General features: G+C 37.8%; 1 protein-coding gene across 14 annotated transcripts in view; it reads left to right on the forward strand.

Moving 5' to 3' along the window:
- cnksr2a (connector enhancer of kinase suppressor of Ras 2a) overlaps positions 1-20,973 on the forward strand; it is an 80,724-nt gene that overhangs the window by 42,908 nt on the left and 16,843 nt on the right. For 2 of the 14 annotated variants that reach the window (XM_052596482.1, XM_052596489.1), the window contains exons 7-18: positions 348-407; positions 1,015-1,083; positions 3,629-3,775; positions 4,606-4,742; positions 5,762-5,955; positions 6,826-6,915; positions 10,242-10,450; positions 15,703-15,751; positions 18,460-18,635; positions 19,312-19,385; positions 19,462-19,601; positions 20,396-20,499. In XM_052596482.1, coding sequence (XP_052452442.1) covers positions 348-407; positions 1,015-1,083; positions 3,629-3,775; positions 4,606-4,742; positions 5,762-5,955; positions 6,826-6,915; positions 10,242-10,450; positions 15,703-15,751; positions 18,460-18,635; positions 19,312-19,385; positions 19,462-19,601; positions 20,396-20,499 — 1,449 coding nt within the window. The remainder of the gene's footprint in view (positions 1-347; positions 408-1,014; positions 1,084-3,628; positions 3,776-4,605; positions 4,743-5,761; positions 5,956-6,825; positions 6,916-10,241; positions 10,451-15,702; positions 15,752-18,459; positions 18,636-19,311; positions 19,386-19,461; positions 19,602-20,395; positions 20,500-20,973) is intronic. The other 12 variants (XM_052596484.1, XM_052596490.1, XM_052596493.1 and 9 more) reach the window with 10 other exon arrangements.

The following is a 20,973-nucleotide window of genomic DNA, read 5'->3' on the forward strand; positions in this document are numbered from 1 at the left end:
AAAAATCTTAGAAAAACCCCAAAACTTTTGAATGAATATGTAATGGTATCCTTTTGTTAGCAGTGAAGCTTGACTGTAGCTTAACTAATTGAAATTTATAAGCGGCTTGTATATCTTGCCAAGCAGTTTCAAAATAACTTCCTCAGCATTGGTCTTTGTTCTAATGAGCAAGTGTGTGTGTGTGTGTGTGTGAATGCATGCTTATGTTCAAAAATCTCTTTATATACATGAATAGACTGAAAGCATTTTGAAGTGTTCTTCAATGTGCATAAGACAGAAAGAGGAAGAGGTGAGGAGATTATTCATTATAGTCTATTAATTTCATCCTGTGTCTTTTATATCTTAAGGGAATGTACATCAAATCCACATATGATGGGCTTCATGTTATCACAGGAACCACAGAGGGGGTAAGAGCCAGTCGGTGTTCATGTGTCTTTTATAATGTCCTGCATGCTGCAGATAAAAGTAATGAATCTCAGCAATTGATTGTACCGCTGTTACTGCACACGCTCGAATTAAAGAGCAGGAGAGAGAGAACGAGTGAGCTATACAGACAAGAGTGCTCTAAATAAAGATCCACAGATCATGTGACTGAAAGCTCTTGGTTTTTGTTGTAGCTCTAATAGTGGGTGGAAATCACACGCTATACTGCAATATGCAGTACCCATAGAAAAGAAGCACCATGATATTTATATTATATGTCATATTTCAGTTGCATATCTTAGACCACATTGAGATTAAATTAATAACAATTTGAGATGTCTTCTGTGTCTCAGACAGATTTTTCTGTCTAAATAAGATTATTTCACAATATTACTGTATTGGTTATTACTGTATCTATTTTTTTATCAAATAAATGCAAAGCATAAGTGACAATGTGAAACCAGAATGCAATGTAAATTGGTTTGGATAAAAGCAACTATGTAAATAAGTTCTGCGTTTTAATTTGACATCTGTTTGTCCCTATATTATTCTGTCTTTTTATACCTCTCCATTTTTCCGTCTCTTTCTTAGTCTCCAGCAGATCGCTGTAAGAAGATCCACGCAGGTGACGAGGTCATCCAGGTGAACCATCAGACAGTGGTGAGTGTCAGTCTCTCATCAGTCACTTACTCTGTTTGCCTCATTTATTCTTCTATTTTATCATCCATCCATCCATCGTTCCCTATATATATGTAAGTTTCACTTGATATTCAACAACAGTTGGCCCTTTCCTTTCAGTTTGTGAATTATAGAACTAAAAAATTAGCTGCATTTGAATTTGAGGGCTTTGACGTGTCCTTGTTAAAGCACCAAGAGCTTTAAAACTAGATATTACTAGATGTATTTTTAGCTCCTTTCTGACTAAGGCAACTATATTCCAGTTTGACTGAATTCACAATGCTGATTGAGTGTGTTATGCTTTAGACTGCGTTTCTGAGTGAGACTGGAGAGTGTTTAAAGGGCATAAGAGGCTGTAAATGTAATGAAGGGAAGTGGGTTTTTAAGGATGGTCGAATTTGAGAGATTTCTGTGCGTGCATATGGAGTGCGTCAATAGGTACTCCAATGATCGTACCCTGTGGAGTTCCCTTTTCTGCGTACATCTGTGTACAATTAATAGCGCGCGGAGTTTAGCTTGTCAAATCAATTCTGTTTGAAATGTCTTCCTTAGTGTTTGATGTGCATAAGGTGCTGAATAATTTGTTGAATCTTTGAATTGTATTCTCAAGTGGGGCATGTTTTATGAAGTTAAGGAATCTGCAGGCTGCTAAATGTCCCACAATGACGTTGATATTTAGATTTATGATGGTCTTTGCATGATGGTTTTTACGTCAAGGCATCAGAATTCAACTTTTTTTCTTGTTTGTGTTAAGTCATCTTGTCGCTATGGGGAGGGATGCTGAGCTTGTTTTGTGATGAAACATCAGCAACACTAAGGTCTCATTAATCCTCATGTAATTAGACTGTTGTCACCTTCATAATTGGATAAAAGCGCTTCTAATGTGTGATAAGCGATACGAATTCGGCTTGTAGCAAAAAACACAAAGACAAATAATTACCATGACAATACTCAAGAATGGTGCATTGTGGGAGCAACTTGATATGTCACCTCAGTGATAGTATCTGTATGCTATGGGATCAGGTCTGAATGTCCAGCCCATCTCAGTGTGTGTGTGTGTGTGTGTGTGTGTGTGTGTGTATTGTGGTTATTTCTGTTTGTTGAAGAACATGGTAAGTGTAAACTGTGTGTGGGTCACGTTTTGCCTACATTGTGGATACTCAATGTCCCCATAAGGATATGAAAGGATAGTTAAACCTTAAACCAGCCAACAGTAAACTGCTTAATAAACATAATAAATAATGTCTTAAAGAAATTCGGAAAATGCAGAAAGGTTTCTGTGAGGGTAAGGCTAGGAGATAGAAAGTATCATTAGCTCAGGATAACTATAATAAATCAAAAGTTTCCACTATGATAGAAAAACAAAAGTTTGAATGCGTGTTTATTACTTAATTTCACCTCTTTTCATATGCTGACACTGTAGTGATTAATGAGGATTTATTATAAAGGTAATCCTTTCTGTTGCATATCAAATAAAAAAACTATATGAACTAACAGCAATTGTTTATTGTGATTATTCATAAATAATTAAGTTAATTATTGAACATCAAACATTGAACTTCTTTTATCACAGTGTTTTAAACTTTATGATGCCACAGATCCCCAAATATATTTATGATTCCCTTTTGAGGGACCACTTCCGGTAATATAAAAGCAATTCTATTTTTAATGTTTAAAGACCTTTTTATTTTATTTTATTTTAATCCCTGTTTTACATTGTTGCTTTTGTCACTGTAATAAGCCACTTGAGTCAGTGATGATGTACAATTATTTTTATCATGGTTAAGTGGCCTTGTATTATCTAACAGTACATCTTAACCATAGTAAAATCACTTGTGGTACACTGCACAGCCTTATTACTTTACTAAACTGTGAAATGTTATGAATTTATGTAGTTTAATAATTCATCAGTAATGTAAACATCTTTAAAAATGTAGAGTTTGCATATAGTGGGTCACATTATTTTAGAGCTGCCTCCAGCTATTAGCTTCACTTGCTGGCTCAGTAAGCATTTTCATAACAGTCTAACATAAATATTTTAACAATAAAAAGTAGTCAGTGTATATACTTCATGTTTATCTTTTATTATCTTTCATTTTTGAATGTCTAGTAAAATATGGCCAGTATTGTCATTTATAATTCTTCTCCACAATAGGTATTTAGTTAATTTTTCATGCTTCAGAATTCATGATTATACATAATTTATGAAGAACCGAAGGCTCAAATATTGACATTTTACTGGGAATGTCAAGTTGTACCGCAGATTTTAATGTGGAATCAATTAAATGATTAGCAAACATTACGCCTCATTAGTGTACACTCATTTCACATCGTAAACTTATTCAACATGTACAGTGTGTCAGCAAGTCTATGTGTGTGTGATATGTAGTAACAGTATATTCTCTCCATATTTACCGGATATAGAGAGACGTGTGTTAGGATTTCCTGGCAGTTCCTTGTCAGGTGATGTCTCTGTGTGGCGTTCTTGTCGAGTCTGTGTATGTTGACCCTGTGTTTGTTGCTGTAGGTGGGCTGGCAGTTGAAAAACTTGGTAAGCTCTCTGCGAGGGGACCCTGCCGGTGTGACATTGACCCTGAAAAAGCGTCCCCAGAGCACGCTCACCTCCGCCCCAGCCCTACTAAAGAACATGAGATGGAAGCCCCTGGCCCTCCAGGTAGGATTCAGATCGCCCTGTCCCAAAAGCTTCATCGTTTTGGGCTGCACTTTCCCCCTTTATCTGCCACCCGCTCCCTGGTCTCATCTTAGGTAGGGAACTGACTCCTCTAACTCCATTTCCCATAATGCGCTTGCTTTACATTCAAACGTCCAACTTCTGACTGAAAATAGTTTATTTTGTGTAAATAACAGGACTTTTGGATATCCGAGTTGCCTTTGTGGGTCTTACGGTGCTTATTAAGTCATTCGCAGTAACATCACTAACCTGCCTTAGAAGTGTTGCGAAAGTGTGCAAGCCAATGATCTTGCCAGCGAGAGTAGATTAGCTTTAATCAGCTTTCCGTGAAGGATTCAAGTTTGGTTCTAGACTTGTTGACTCTAGACTAAACTTTTAGCTGTTTTGCCCAAACAGATCTGTGTACATCTCCATCTTGGTGGCTGTCATCTCACATGCTCATTTCACTGATTATATGCACATGACTCTTTGTGCATGTCATGTCTGTGCAGTCTGTGTCACAACCCTTGTTCCAAGGCATTCAGCTCACTGGAGACACTAATCACATGTCTATAGTCTTTGAAACCATTGTGTTCTCTGGAGATGCTGCAAATGTTTCCATAGGCTCCCACTCATTATGTCAAAGCATCATGACCCAGAGATCCCGGTGTACTGTTTCTATCCCTCGCCCTTGTGAATGTCTGCAGATATAGTGTCTGGGTCACGTCCTGGAACAGAGATCCATTATTACGTTTAGTTGTTCTCTCAGACATTTTACCAGCTCATAGTAGATGTGAACTTTGGTCGTTAATCAAATGATCTTGCCTGCCCAGCAGCCAGTCGTTCCCAGGAGTCCCACCAGCAGCTCGGCCACGCCCACGAGCACTATCAGCACACCCTCCAAGCGTGATAGCTCCGCCCTCCAAGACCTGTATATCCCGCCCCCTCCATCTGAGCCTTACATACCCAGGTAAGCTCATCCAGGAAAGGATTTTTTACACTTCAGCTGCTTTTTGGCTTGAAATTCACTTGAATTCTTAGTCAGTGTTTCTTACATCAAAAACTCGTATCGTTTTGTATTTTGTCCAACGTTTTTAGAATGAAACAAGCTGCTAATTATGCTACTGTATGTTCGATACAAGCAAACATATTTGAATATGCATGTTTTTATTGGCTAACCTTTCTGTATGGGCATAATTCATACTATTGCAGAAAACTGAATAGGTTTAGTGGTCTTAAAAAGCCAGTGGTTGTGACATCAATGCTGCGTTTTGTGAATGATTTGTTTTTGCAGCATTCATTTCATATATCAGTATTTCTATTTATTTCCATTCCATATATCAGTTTTTCTATTTATTGAACAATAGGGTCTACATAATTGTACAATTTTGCATTTAGATTATCTTTGCCATCATCTATTGCTTATGTAAAATTAATCTTTAAAAACACCAATTATTTAATGACAATGTTAAATGTAAATGTTAGCAAAAGTTTACAGTTACAAATGCCTGAATTCACTTTAAATTTTTTAGACAAAATATTTAAGGTTTTCCTTAGTTGCAAAAGTAAAAAATATAACATTCACAAATTTCTGTGTAAAATTGAATCTACACAACTATTTAAAAGTTTGGGGACAATAAGAAAATAAATAAATAATATTTTTATTCACACATTACATTTATAAAAAAATGACAGTCAAAGATTTTATTTTATTTTTTTAACAATATTACACATTTTTCTGTTTCAAATAATTTTTTTTTTTTTTTTTTTTTTAATTCCACAAAAGTGTTAAACTGTTTTCAACATTGATAGTAATATAAAATATTTTTTTTGAGCACCAAATCATGATTTCTAAAGAATCACGTGACAAAGAAGAAATTCAGCTAAGCCATCACAGGAAAAAGTAACATTTTAATATATATTAATACAGATATATGTTTTAATACATACAGTAAAATCTAAATACATATTGTAATGCTGTGCTTTTAGAGATGAAAAAGGCGGTCTCCTGGGTGAAGGCGGGGTCCCTGTTGCAAAAGGTTCAGAGTCACCAAACTCATTCCTGGATCAAGAGTACAGACGACGATTTCCTCTCATGGAAGAAGAAGCCGTTCTTTACTGCTACGAGTACGACCCCAGCCATGGACCCACAACATCCCGTCGAGACAGCACACCCACTTACGGTACACAAACAAACACACACACAAAATGTTTTGTCTATGAGCACATTTCTGTACAAGCTTAGATGGTACATCAGGGTTATTCATTCTTTTAGCATGGGAAATGTGGTTCTTCCTTTCTGCACACCATAAAATGATTATTTATTTTTTGCTAGCTTTTACAGCAGATGCCCGAGAGACTAAATATTGACCCACCATATACATATTGACAACTAATTCAAGACACAGACCAAACCTCTATGAACATCTGCTGATTATAAAACCACACATAATGACCAAAAACACTATTTACTCCAATTATGTTGCATAACTAAGTTCAGTTAGATCCAGCTAAAGAACTGGTTTTGGAAGCTTCTGCTTATATAATTTCTGTAAAGTATCCTATATATTTTGCAGTTGTGTGATTGTATGTTTCTTGATGGTTTATAAAGCGAGTATGTCTATAACAAGTATCCTCCATAGGGGAGTTGGTTTCAGATTTTCTGTAATTAAACTCCAGGGAGCTGGGCTGCACTTTGTTGTGAATGTGTGTCTGTGTGTGTGTCTCTGTGTGTGTGTGTAGCATTATATCCAGAATCAAAGAACACAGCTCTAGTCGTTAAATGCCAACATGAGCCTCTGCAGTGGCACAGAACTGCTGACACACTCCATGCCCGCTGCTTCCCTAGAAAATGAGAGGACACATGAACTGTGACAGTCTGTCTTACACAAACACACACTCGCACAGACTTACCTTAGCGTCTGTGGAGAAAATGGATTGTGAACTGTCATTTTACTTCAATCTTTCTGCTCCCTGTCTTTACACACACACACACACACACTAACACACACACAGAAAGTGATATGTGTATATGTGGATGTCTATGCTTTCAGGTCGTCTGAGGCCCATCTCTATGCCTGTAGAGTATAACTGGGTTCCTGAATACGAGGACCCAGCTAGAATGAAGAGAGAAGGTCGGAGAGGTGAGTATGTGTCAGTCACAGTACTGTAAATACACATGGTTATTCTCCTTTTTACTCTTAGGTGTGCTGCTTTTCTCTGTTTCTAGGTATTTGACGCAATTTTTAATACAACATCAGGAGTTTTGGGTTTAATAACATTTTTAGTTAATAAAATGTTATTAAAAGCTGTTTTAATAAAACATTTAAATCTGATGAATTTACAATCAGAATTAAATTCAATTTGATAGATGGTCTTTTCATAGACTTTACTCTTCTTATTCATTATAATTTCATATTGATTCTGTGGTCTGAAATTATCTGAAAATGATCATATATATATATATTTTTAGTTTGTGGGTGTGGCTGACTACCAGGAACTGTCCAAACACCAAACACTTTTTGCATACTTAAGTTTTATTGCTTTGTTTTAAATGGTCCTGGAGTTTTTAACAGTACAAATATTCCATTTAATCTCTTCATTAATATGAGTCCATAAAACAGCGTGTATAATAAATATTGATGAATTAATTAAAAATAGTAAAAAAAAAAAAATTGTATAAGATAGCATTGACTACTGGAGGGAACTGTTGACACCCCTTGAATTTTTATGCCAGCTTCTCTTTCTTGATTTTAACCACCAGAATTATACTGAATCATGAAAAGTGGGTTGTAGTATTAAATCAGTATCAGATGAGCAAAAATGTTAAATAATATATATATATATATATATATATATATATATATATATATATATATATATATATATATATATATATATATATATATATATATATATATATATATATATATAAACACATATAAATATAAAAACATTAAAATGGACCCTATTTATATATATATAGAATATGTTCTTTACTTTCAAATGCATCTTTGTTTTCCATCTGTTCATCTTCTTTCTCAGTTTTGTCTCATTCTGCCTGGATTTCCCTTCATTGTTACTCACTGTTGCTGTGTTATTACATTCTCATGGCTCTTATTCAGGATTGATGTTGAGCTGAGCTCTTCTCCATGAATCGAATTCTCCTCGCTGCGCCGTGGTTCTGAACTGCGCTGGGCATTGCTGATTACTTCTTGTGGCCACGCTGCATGCAGTGCCAGGATAACAGTGGCAGTCTCTGAGCACCAACACAGAGCCAGTGTGCTCTAGGCCCGAGACCGTCTCAATTGGCTCCTGCTTTAGAAAAACAGTCCAGAACTCCCCGACAGAAATAGTTGGACTGCAAGAACGTAGACAGATAATGTCAATGAAGCTCTTTCATCAACATTTTACTTACTGTGTTCATAATTATAAGTTCGGGGTAAAGTTTGGCTGGTTAGTCAATCTCCGTCACTTCCTCATCACCATCTTCATTGAGGCTGCGGGGGCAGCATCTTTTGTTTTGACTCACTCATGTCGTGTCTTACTGCTTTCCCACGCTAACGTGTTTGTTTTCTTTCGGTGGTCTCCTCCAGGATTGCTGTTGCCCAAACCCATCTCTTCTCTCTTCTTTGTGGCATTTGTGTTTCTTTATATGTGTGTTTTTTGAGCGAGGGGGTGGATGATCACCTGGCTGTGTCTCCTGGCTGCTATTTGATCCCGTTAAGCAGCTCTGTCTATCCGCATTGTGTGGAGATTAGCGCCTTGATAGCTCTCTTATTTCCTTGCTTTTCCGGTTCCCTCTTTTCCTTAAAACTCCGGGGAGAAAATGCTGGAGGTGAGGCTGCCAGATGGTGTTTAGCTGAGAGCAAGAAAGATGGTGAAATTAGAAAGAGGCACTCGAAGGAGATTGCAAGAGTGATGTAGGAAGAAGATTGTGATACAATGTGAGAGTGGAGGGAGGGTCAGAAAGGATAAAGATGTATTAAGGTCAATTACTGCTCGGAAATCTTGGTAATTTGTCATTTCTGGGTAGCAGTGATAGGTTTTTGTCAGAATGGGTGTTCTACCAAAGTCGTCTTCTGTATTATTGGCAATGCATTCAAAATGAAGAAATTTCATACATTCAGTTTTGGGGCATGCTTTTCAAAAAACAAAGAGAAAAGAGAACGGCTGCATAATTTGAAATTTAATTGTGTTTTGGATGGATACATTTTAAATTTTGATTTAAAATAAATAAATAAAAAGACTTTCTGTGCTTGTGTGTAGGGGCTGCACAGTATAGCTGCACATTATGGCTATATGCTACTACTACTATTACTACTAATTATTATTATTAATATTATTTTTATTTATTATTAACTGAATAAAAATATGAAACAAAAAAGAAACATTTCCTGCACAGTTTGACAAATATTGTTGTTATTATAAAATAATATTATAAAAAAATTATAAAAAGTATTATTATTATTGAAAAAATTTGAATAATAAAAAATTACATTGTTACTGATGGATCATCCAGACTGATATTTTAGATCCATCTACTTTATTTACAAATTTAATGAGTTTTATATGGCAGTATATTACATTTTTTAAACTCAAGATGTTGCAATTAATTAAATAATGATTTATAATGACTCTGCGAGGTTGTGTACCCTGTCTAGATGAACGTACTGTATGCCATTTAAAATCTGCCACCTCTTCAACTTTTCCATTCTGAGCTATAAAGAAGAGGGAACTTCTTCTGGAAGCATGCTGTTGCCATGGTAACTCTGACAGGAGCTCTCCTGAGTGTTTCACGTCCCATTGGCTACTGCCGGGCAACGGTGGTCATGGGTGTGAGTGGAGGGAAACCCAACAATGGCTGCGGTGGTTCCTAAATGAAAAGACGAGCAAAAATCTGGACTGCTGGGAGCCCGTTGGTTTGGCTCACTAATATGGCTGTGACCAATCGGCTTGTTATGCTCATTAGGCAAGAATAAGCCTATAGAGTTTGATTGGATTCGACTGATTTGGGAAGAGTGCACAAGGCTTAAGTAGTGCTAATGATAGACCTCTACTGAGGGAATGAATCATTGTGATTGGCCAACTGAGGTTTAGAGTATTTCGAGAGGGGTTTGGGATGCTTGATTGATGGAATACTGATGCAAGCTTATTCAGTGATTTGACACAGTACAGCCTGGAAAATGGGTGTACTGTTTGAGAAGGGTTGGATGTACAAATGTAATTTTGATTTACTGAACATGCCAAACAAAATCTATAATGACCGATTAACCATAAAAATGGTAACATTGTTGGAAAAAATGCATTTAAAGGAACAGTTGAACAATGACATTCCTGCCTTCATTTACTCACCCTCATTTTTTTCAACCATATTACTTTCTTTTTCCATGAAACACAGAAGTTTTGAAAGCTTGAGTTGGGACTGTCAGCTACTGTTATTAAAGATATTGTTCTTTCTCCCTCTCAGAAAACACTCTGTTGCGGTATGTAAGTGATGAGAAGGCGGCTGATCTGGCTGGGCGTAGCATGAAGAGAGACACGGGAAAACGTGGCAAGAAGAAGAGCGAAAAGAGCGGGAGCCCCACCCACTACGCCCTCCTCCCAACCCTTCAAATGGAGGTGCTCCGTCAGGAATCCATGAACACGCCTAACCCAGACTCCACCTCTCTTTACCATGTGAGTAGTATGTCTTCTGTTCAAGTATTCTGAAGGGAGTTGGTTTATTCTGTAGGCAGTTTGTGGTCATGCTAGTACTGCGCAGGTCATCTCCAAAACTGTCTGCCAAGCTTATGTGTGATTAAGTGATTGGTTTTTTGGATTTAAAGGTGGGACTTTTTTTGCAGCCACCAATAGAGTCGTACTGTAAATATTTTTGTCTTGTTTTTCAATGTATTTACTAAAATAACCTTTGAAAACATTGTTCAAATGTTTGAGGTCCGGTGGGTCTTTTTTGAGTTTGAATTTAAAAATTCAGCTTTGCCATCTGAAGAATAAATAACATTTTAAAATATATTCAAATAGAAAAGTTATTTTGAATTGTAAAAATATATACTGTATTTTAAATATATACTGTATTTTAAATAAATACTGTATTTTGATCAGCAGGGTTGGTAAGCATAATAGTCTTCTGTTTTAGGTAATGGATTAATAAAAATACATTTAGTCCTGCTTCTCAAAAACATTGCTCATGTTTTAAGTCCGTTACCTGCGAAACAAGACAAAAATACTATTTAAGAAACTTTTTTTTTGTGCCTTTACAAAAGTTTCTTTGCTATTGAGCTGAGTGGTAGTATGTGTGCCTTTTATCCAACATGTCTCAATCAGGTTCTTTCTCTTTGTCTAAGAATGTCTCTTTTTGAGTGTGACAGTCTGGATCAGGCCAAACTCAGAGATTGTGAGGAATATCGCACAGTGTCTGTGTTCCTTTTATTTTCTGTTGCTCAAACAATGTAACAAAGAGTCATTCTTCAAGACCTGGCTGCTTTCATCAGTTCTTTGCTCGATCAAGGTCTCTGTGATCATTGCAGGTAGAGTCTTACATAACGAGTTTTCACTGAAAGCACCAGGTCATGGTGTGCAGAAGCAGAATGTATACTTACGCCCACATGCTAGGTGAGCGTTTGTGTGTGTGTGTGTGTGTGTGTGATTGTCTGTGTGCGTATAATGAGTGTGTTAGTCCTCTACCTTTAGTCAGAGTGTAGGTGTGTGGGAGTTTGTGTCAGCCCTGTGTATGCTGTATGTGTATGTGTGTGTAGGTGAGTGGGTTTTCTCACTGAGACTAGTCGCCCTGTGTGTGAAGTTATTAGGAGTGGAGGTGAGATCTAGCTGTCATTTTTAAGAGGGAATGTGGCAGCCAATGTTCTTGAGAGTGCACACAGACACAGCCATAACCACACACACAAACACCAAGGGAAAACTAATAATCTGGGGAAAAGTGACTCGCAGTGGTGTGTCACAGTGTGCATATGGATGCTGAGTAGGCAGATGGTGGCTCTGTGGGGGTGGGCGGGGCTAAGCCGTGTTGTCATCTGTCACAGGGCATGGAGTGACGTGATTGGCCTAGCTCCATCTGAAACAGCACTGTGATTGGCCAAGACTCGACCATGTGCCGTCTTCATGTCAATATGTTGTAGTCGATATCTCCACCAGACCATGAGAAGTGATTATGTGTGTTTAGTTTTCTATTTATTTATTTATTTTTCAAAATGAAGTTAATTATAGGTCCTCATGAAGAAATGTGAAAGGGGCCACTCTGAGATCCCAGCTGGGGTGATGCCGTTTTGCATAAGAGTGACTTTCACAGTGCATCTCACCTGCAGCTTCTGTTTATAGACACCCTCAGCAGGGTAGTGTGTCCATGTGTCCTCTGACCTGATCTGGGGTAAAGGGTGTGCAGGGGTGGGAAGACTCTGCTGACTTCATCACCGTAAGTTTGGACCCGAACCAATGTGCTAGTATCAGCACTCTTGCTATTGTTCTTTCTCTAGCTCATGAACTTTGCTAGAAACTCTACAAACTTATAATTTGCATATACCTCTGAGTTGTACATGATTAAAGGGAAGAGAAGAGACAAGAAGAGACAAGACGAGACAAGAAGAGACAAAAGATGAAATGAAACAGGAAGAGAAGGTAGGATACAAAAGAGAAGATAAAGATGAAAAGAGAAACCTCAACATTAAACATCAAGAGAGAAGAATATGGAAAAAAAGGAGAGACAAAATGCTAAATGAGAGGAGAAAAAGCCAGATGAGAAGTGAAGAGACAAAATGAAACAAGAAGTGAATGTAAGATGCAAGAGGAGTTGTGAGACAAATGAAAGCTGATTCAAGACCCAAAGAGACAAAATGACAAGGGAAGATGCAAAAAAGGAAGGGATGACATGAAAAGAGACAATATAAAATCAAATGTGAAGAGAAGATGCCAGATTATGCAAAAGGAGAAGAGAGTGTACTACGATGAGAAAAAAACAGACGTAAAAGTGAGAGAAGATCAGAAGAGAGGAAGTAACATGAGAAGGGAAGAGACTAAATGAAATAAGAATGTGAGAAGAGGTGAGATGAGACCAGAAGATACACCAGATGAGACCAGAAGAAAAGGAACTGAAGAAAGGAACATTCAAAACTAAAAGAGTTGAGAAGAGATTAGATGAGATTAAACAAAATGAAATGAGAGATGATGGAAAAGATGAGACAATCAGAAGAAAAGAGGCAAGATGATAAATGAAGAGACTAAATTAAATCAGAAGAGAACCTAAGGTGTAAGGGGAAAAGAAAAGACAATATGAGCCGAGAAGAGACATGACAAGATGGAACATGGAGAAGGGAACATTCAAAACTAGAGGAGATGAGATTAAAAAAAAATGAATGAGAAGAAGCTAGATTAAAGGTAAAGATACAAAATTGAAGATGCAAGAAGAGACGAGAGGAGACAAGAAGAGACACTACAAGACAGCAAAATGACTAGAGAAGCTTAGATGCAGGATACAAGATGCAAAGAGAAGATCAGAGAAGATTCAAGAAAACATGCGAGAAGACAGAATCGGAGATGAGACAGCAATATTAGATTAATATTGAAAGAGAAGGTCAATTAAGATGAAACATGAGTAAGATGCCAGATGAGAAGATCCGATGAGATGATGCAAGCAAAACAGACAGGAGAGACCATTCTGTATGGTGTTGACTTAATAAGCCTACAGCTGTTTGGTATGTGCAGTGTTACTTCTTCATTAAGCTATGTTGTTTACAGTGGTGTTTTATTGCCTGCATTGCAGTCCGATAAGAGAGCTCCAGTTTGTCTGAACAATACCAGCACACTAACCTCACACTCAAGGAGAAAGCTCACTCACTCTATCCACTGGACACACTAACACAAAAGTGTTTTGTCTGACTGTCATAAGCCCAGTTCCTTCAGTCCAGTTCATTTGAGCAACCCACTGCCATTATTACATCACCTGAAAACTGCTAAAACAGCCTCCAGCGAAGGCAGTGCTTACCTTCAGGTTTGGTTTAGGTTAATGCAGTGCTTTAAGGCTATCCCATGGAGCATATGTCAGTTGTAGATATCACAGCGGAAAAGGTTTGTACCATATGTCATGTGAACTGAGAGCCTGTGTTGCCATGTGGCATTCAGTTGTAGCCTGATGGCAGATCTTAGCATGCTATCTAGGGCAATGTGTTAGTGAACTATAGTAGATGAGAGGGACTCTCAACATCAGAGATTGAGAGAATGGATGGACAGAACCATTTCACCACAGTAGAAGGCAACTAGAAGAAAACTGTAGGAAGCAAAAAACATGAGATGTAACCACTGTGCTTATTCAAGTCACAAGGGTCATAGTTGTCCCATAATGCTCTAAATCTCTCTCAAAAGATTGTGAACCTAAGGAATAAGAAATGAAGTTTAGAAGATCTTTGGAGTCAGTTTTTATGTTTACTTCTTGTAGGATTTGTTCAAGAGCTTGAAGTTCCCCAGACTTATTCATGAAACACAAGCAAAGATAATTTCTGTGCACATCATTCCTAAAAACGTTCCTACACAAGAACGATTGACGGATATTTTTGTGCTCATGTTTCATGAATGAGGCCTGTTACGTGATCCCTAGTCACTGTAAAAGTTGCTCTACAACCCCTACACATTTTCAGTGATTACCAATTATCATGTCGAACACGTTTGAATGTCATTTGAGGGTCGGTAGCGGCATTAACCCCCGTCCCTCAATCCAGTGATATTAAAAATTAAGTTAATTACTGGAAATAAAGGTTGGGATTTGCCTATAGGCAACCATCCCTCTATGTCATCTGCTTAGTGTACACAGTACCTATTTTGTTTCTTGATATATTTGCTGTCATTATATATACTGCTATATCATTTAGCTTTGTTCATGTCTAGGCGTTGAATCCTTAGGGAAGTTTGCCTTGCTGTCTCTTAAGTGTCTCTCACGACTTGCTCCAATTCACACACCAATCACGATTCGCACCTTCTGGGAGGAGATTGTCAGCGCTTTGGTAGGGAATTGCGTTGACATTGAATTGTGTCCTGAGGTGAAATGCTGGGAAAACTATCTTTTTTGTCATTTTATATTTTTGGGGTGAAAGAGAATGAAAGGACCCTGGACTTGAACTTGGTCTCTGGGACAACTATTATTTTAGTTTGATAAGGATACTTAAACAAACTGAAAAATGTCTTCAAGAAGTGGACACAGTATTTTCAGAAACTCCCGAATAAATAAAGACATTGTATGAACCGGTTGACTGAGTTTCTAAACATGTTCCATTAATCAATTTCAGTTATTCCTCTTGGGCCTCGGGGCAACTTCCCTCCTCAGGCACATATCAATAAATCTATTAGTGTGATGCTAGTCAGTGTGTTCTCCATACTATTGCTAATAGATGCCTTGCAACACATGTTTACCTCTTATTTAATGCTCAAGCTTGCAGGAAGTTTCTTCACGGAAGAGAAATGCCACGGGGCAGTCATAAATATGTTCTTGGTCTGGGCGTGCTCATCCCAGAAATACGGCTCAATAAACACACGGGACAAGGATGTTAGAAATCTTTTATTTTCTCTCCCGCCTTGCTTCTTTCTGGCAGTTTTGGCTCTCACGCCTTCATCTGCTCAGATTTCGCCTCTGATTTTAATTTGCTGTGCGATGGATTGATGCTCGGAGATCATTATGTTCACACGTTTCCTCCATGTGATTCCATTCAGGAGAATTGGATGTGTTGACCGATAATTTTGTCCCGTTTCACTTTCTCCTGCTGTATTTCCCAACGTTTCTCCATTTGTATTTATTCTTAATTTTATATAAATGTAATTCTAATGTGTTTGTGTAATATTTATTGGTAAATAAATAACAATATGCATGTGTGTGTGTTTTTGTTTGTGTATGTGTATTTTTATATGTATTTATGTTGTACCTTTCTTGACAGACATTCCAGGGATCCTCTCTGCTATCCAAGACCAAGAAAAAGAGTAAAGGTAATCACTTATCGTATTCTTATGTTTGGAAACATTGTCTTCTTTGTGTACACTGCTTGTATATTTTGCCTGCATAATACAAAAAATAGGCCACCAACAGAAACCTTAAAGACTAAAGAAAGTTACTTTCCATAATAATTATTGTTTTCTTATTGTATACTTTTTGCATGTATAAGTATAGTTCCTGTGGCTCAGGGGTTGAACATTGCATTAGCAGCCCAAAAGGTTGTGGGTTCAATTCCCAGGGAACACACATACTGGTAAAAAAAAATGTATACCCTGTATGCACTGTAAGTCATAAAAGTGTCTACCAAATGCATAAATGTAAGTATTATGACAGTTGCCTAGTGCATTCCTTAAATTTTACATTGGAAAGACCTCTAAAGTTGCAACACTATTATGACAGTACATATCTTAAAAAATGGTACATTATTGCCCGAAAAAACTGATGATTGAGATTGACAATCTCACGCAATATTGAAAATTGTTATTTATTGTCGTTATTATATGACTTTCTCTCTGTTGTCAAACAGAATTAGATGTTCACGTTACCTGTTTTCTATTATTTTACATTCTGTAAATGGCAATTTTAGAATTTTTTTGTGAGTAAAATATTCAAATTCAAGTCATTATTCACTTATAAGTTTTATTCATTTTAAATCAAACATCTCAAATATAATTCATATTCACAAATATGCTGAATAGAGACGTGTAATGCTAGTTTTTCCATAATTGATAACCAACATTTTTTCTCATCAATCTTATAATCAGTCATGACATGCCAAGTTTAAAAAATGTGCTTATTCGAAACCCTGAATGAGATTTGAGAGCTGGGTATAACTGGGTAACATTTTTCAAAATTGTCATAATTTTGGCCTATTTTTCACACAAAGTTATCATACGGTTTCAGAAGTATAGTGCACAAGCCAAACTAATTTGTCCATTTTGGGACATTTACTAGTCATTATTCACTTTCATTATAAGGAAAAGAGCAGCATGAACATCCCGAACATTCCTTTTGTGGTCTATAAAAGAATGAAACTTATACTGGTTCGAAAGAATGAGTTGGCAATGAGCAGAGATGTATAAAGTACTAGAGAACCACACTTGAGTAAAAGTACAAGTGCTCTATCAAAAAAGTGACTTGAGTAGAAGTAGAAGTGCTCTTTAAGCACCACACTTAAGTAGAAGTACTAAAGTATTCAACATTTTTTGTACTTAAGTATTGCAAGTAGTCTATTTTAAAATTTACTACTCAAGTACTGAAAGTAAAAGTAGAAGTATTGTGTTATGTAGCTATTAAAGAAAGTAGTCAAAAGTTTGAACATATTGTTTTTACTATTTCAAACGATTAACCTAAAGGACAACCACAATTCCTTTGACTGTAACTTCTTGTAAACAAAAAACGGTTACTAGGGTTAGTTAGCCCAATTTGCAAAATGATGTCATTAATAACTTACCCTCATGTTGTTTCAAACCCGTAAGACATCAGAGGGTCATTTAGAATTTTTTGAAGCATCGAAAATACATTTTGGTCAAAAGATAGCAAAAACTACGAATTTATTCAGCATTGTCTTCTCTTCCGTGTCTGTTGTAAGACAGTTAAAAACAAAGCAGTTTGTGATATCTGGTTCGCGAACGAATCATTCGATGTAACCGGATCTTTTTGAAACAGTCCACCAAATCGAACTGAATCGTTTTAAACAGTTCGCGTCTCCAATGCGCATTAATCCACAGATGAATTAAGCTGTTAACTTGTTTAATGTGTCTGACACTCCCTCTGAGTTCAAACAAACCAATATCCCGGAGTAATTCATTGACTCAAACAGTACACTGACTGAACTGATGTGAAGAGAGAACTGAAGATGAACACCGAGCCGAGCCAGATAATGACTCGTTCACGAGTCAAGAACCGTTTCTGTCAGACGCGTCCGATTCGTGAACCGAGGAGTTGATGATACTGCGCATGTGTGATTTTTAGCGTGAAGCAAACCGACACACAGAGCGTCTGGAACCGAACTGATTCTTTTGGTGATTGATTCTGAACTGATTCTGTTTCTGTGTTAATGTTATGAGCCCATGTGCAGTCAACGCCAATGACGCCATTGCATCGAGCGCAAAAGAATCGGTGAACTGTTTTCTTCAACTGGTTTATTGAATCGAACTGTCAGAAAGAACTAATGTTACTGGTCACCGAAAACCGATGCAACCGGTTGAACGAGTCATTATCTGGCTCGGCTCGGTGTTCATCTCTCTCTTCACAGCAGTTCAGTCAGCACGCGCAGTCTCGCTTGATTCGCTCAATGATGTGCCAGCTTCATCAAACCTGCCATCTACAGTTCTGGCAGTGGTTTGTAATGGAATGATTCGTAACATTATTATAATTGTAACGAGTAACGATGCAGCACATAAAAAAAATATCGGAGTAAAAGTATTAAACTCAGCGAAAATATGTACCGAAGTAAAAGTGCAAGTAGGAGAAAAAAATAATACTCTAGTAAAGTACAGATACCGCCTTTTAGTACTTAAGTACAGTAGTGAAGTAGTTCTACTTCGTTACTATACATCTCTGGCAATGAGTAAATAACCCCTTTAATACAGAAATGTACTGATGATGCTATTATACAACAGCTTTCCTCAATCAGGATTCTGAACCATTCATTTTATAACAGTTATTAACGCATACTGTTATCTTATATGGCGTCCAGCAGCTCCATTGTCCTCCATCAGTAAGAGAAGAATCTCCTGTAAGGACCTGGGTCGTGGAGACTGTGAGGGCTGGCTTTGGAAAAAGAAGGACGCAAAGAGCTATTTCTCGCAGAAATGGAAGAAGTATTGGTTTGTTTTGAAGGACGCCTGCTTGTACTGGTACATGAACGAAGAGGTGAGTGTGTGTGTGTGTGTGTGTGTGTGCGTGCTTGGCCAATACAGTTGTCTTTGTTGTTTCTTGTATCCACCAGTGCAGCAGAAACTGTATCGATCTAGAGATGAGACTTTAATTGGTGCCGGCTTTACCCTCTTGAGTGGAACAAGATTAATGCTCATCTATCCCAACAAAACAGTCTTCTACACATGCTGTTGCTGTAATGAAGATAAGGAACTTCTTCCAACACTCCCCTTCTCTCCCATACTTGCTCCCTTGCTCCTTCGCTTTTGATTTATTACCCTCAGTGTTTTGTGGGATACGGCTGCCGTTCTGGGGGTTTTGGAAGAAGTATGGGCGGGGAGGGTTCCTCTCGGCCTGGTTTTGGTCCACTGAGAATCCTCCAACTTAGTCCGGCTCTGCTATAATTGATGATCTTCTACTGTGTGGGTTTTGTAAACACAGACAGGCTTACAGAGAGCCGCAACAATTTACGCTTTTCATTTATTAATGCAGAGCTCCTGTCAACAGCTGCTGCAGTGTAGTGCTAGGGAAAAAAAGTAATGGAATGAACCAAGAAAAAGAAAGAGGAATAAGGAGATGTAACTCCTAAAAAGGATGTAATGACATTACAGATGAGTTTAAGTGGGATGAAATGTCCACACGATTCTCCCTCTTTCTTTTTTCCACCTTGTAGGATGAGAAGGCCGAAGGGTTTGTCAGTCTCCCTGAGTTTAAGATCGACAGAGCCAGTGAATGTCGCAAAAAATAGTGAGTAACTTCACAAACTTTTGAATGATGTGATGATGCTTGAGGAATGCTTATTGTGTCTTTGCTCCCTATGCAGTGCGTTTAAAGCGTGCCATCCCAAAATCAAGAGCTTCTACTTCGCAGCAGATGGCGTGGACGATATGAACAGATGGTTGAGTCGTCTCAACATGGCGGCCGCCGGCTACATAGAAAGAGAGAGAATCCGTCAAGAACAGGGTAAGAATTCTTGTAGTTAGAAAGTTTATGGGTTCCATTTTCAGGAAATATGTGTCTTGAATGTAAAGTAAGTCACTTTAAATATAAGAATAAATTAGAGTACTCCATTTTAACCGACAAAATATCGGAAGTGGTGCGTGGACGAGACTTTTTCCAGGAGACGTGTGTCGCGTTCTTTAATATTCCACCTTGAAACAAAGGTGCCATGATGCCAAACCCCCTCGTGAAAAAAGAAAGCTGTCAAATTTCCAACTGTGACGACAAGCGCTTATCTGGATCAACTAAACTCAGGATTTCAAAGTATGTGAAATATTTAAAGTTCTTGGCATAGAAACTTTAAAATACGTACGGGAGTTTGGCACACCGGTCTCTTATTGTGGTGACATTTCCACCCCCTGAAATGTGACGCTGAACGAAACAAACTGTGATTGGTTGTTTGACATATCAGTCAAATGGCCTCATGGGCGGGCTTTAGCCAATGAAAGAAAGCTGCCATGGATTCCAGACCTATAGTAAATAATGAAAGAAAATTCATTTTTGGGTGAACTACAGTAGCCCTTTAAAATTTACTTTTGTCTTGGATTTTCCTACCTGCCTTTGACATTACAAATCAGGGTAGACTATAGTGAAGGGACTGTGCAGTAGAGCACTTGACTACAGGTTCTCATTGAAAAACCTGCATGTGCCTTTGTGCCCCACATGATCTCCGAGGCTTTGATTTAATTATTGTTTACTTTATGGAAATGTTTGGCAACAAGCTAATGACTCCCTGCATGTTCCTCTCTCTCTTCCAGCAGACTACTGGAGTGAAAGTGAACATGAAGACAATGAGACGCCCTCGACACCCAAGCAAGACAGCCCACCGCCCCCTTATGACACATACCCACGGCCACCCTCAGTGAGTCAGCATCCAGCAAACACACAGACACACACGGCTCCATCTCACTGTGTAATCCCACACAATAGCACAGCTCCATAATGCTTGACATTTGGCATTGGTAAAAGAGCTGTTTCGTAGTGCCGTCCCCCAGACCAGGCCTTACCACGTCATTGAGTGGATGTGTGTGTGTGTGTGTGTGAGTCAGACCACCTCATCTTTGAGCCCACTGTAGAGATGCAATGAGATTGAGTATCTCTACATATCTCTCAGTCTTTATGAGTCACGTTTACCCTGTGGTCTTGATAAACAGTATTGGATATTTATTTCTTTTTTAGCAAGTCTTATGAAACCTGTCATATTAATTATTGAGTAATATTTCACACAAAATCAAAAGACAAAAATATATTCTTTTTTTTTGTTTGGAGAAGAAACATATCCTATTTTTAAGATTTCTATTTATATGCAATTTTATGTGTATGTGTTTGTGAATGT

Source organism: Carassius gibelio, chromosome B24 (genome assembly GCF_023724105.1).
Source record: "Carassius gibelio isolate Cgi1373 ecotype wild population from Czech Republic chromosome B24, carGib1.2-hapl.c, whole genome shotgun sequence".
NCBI lineage: Eukaryota > Metazoa > Chordata > Actinopteri > Cypriniformes > Cyprinidae > Carassius > Carassius gibelio.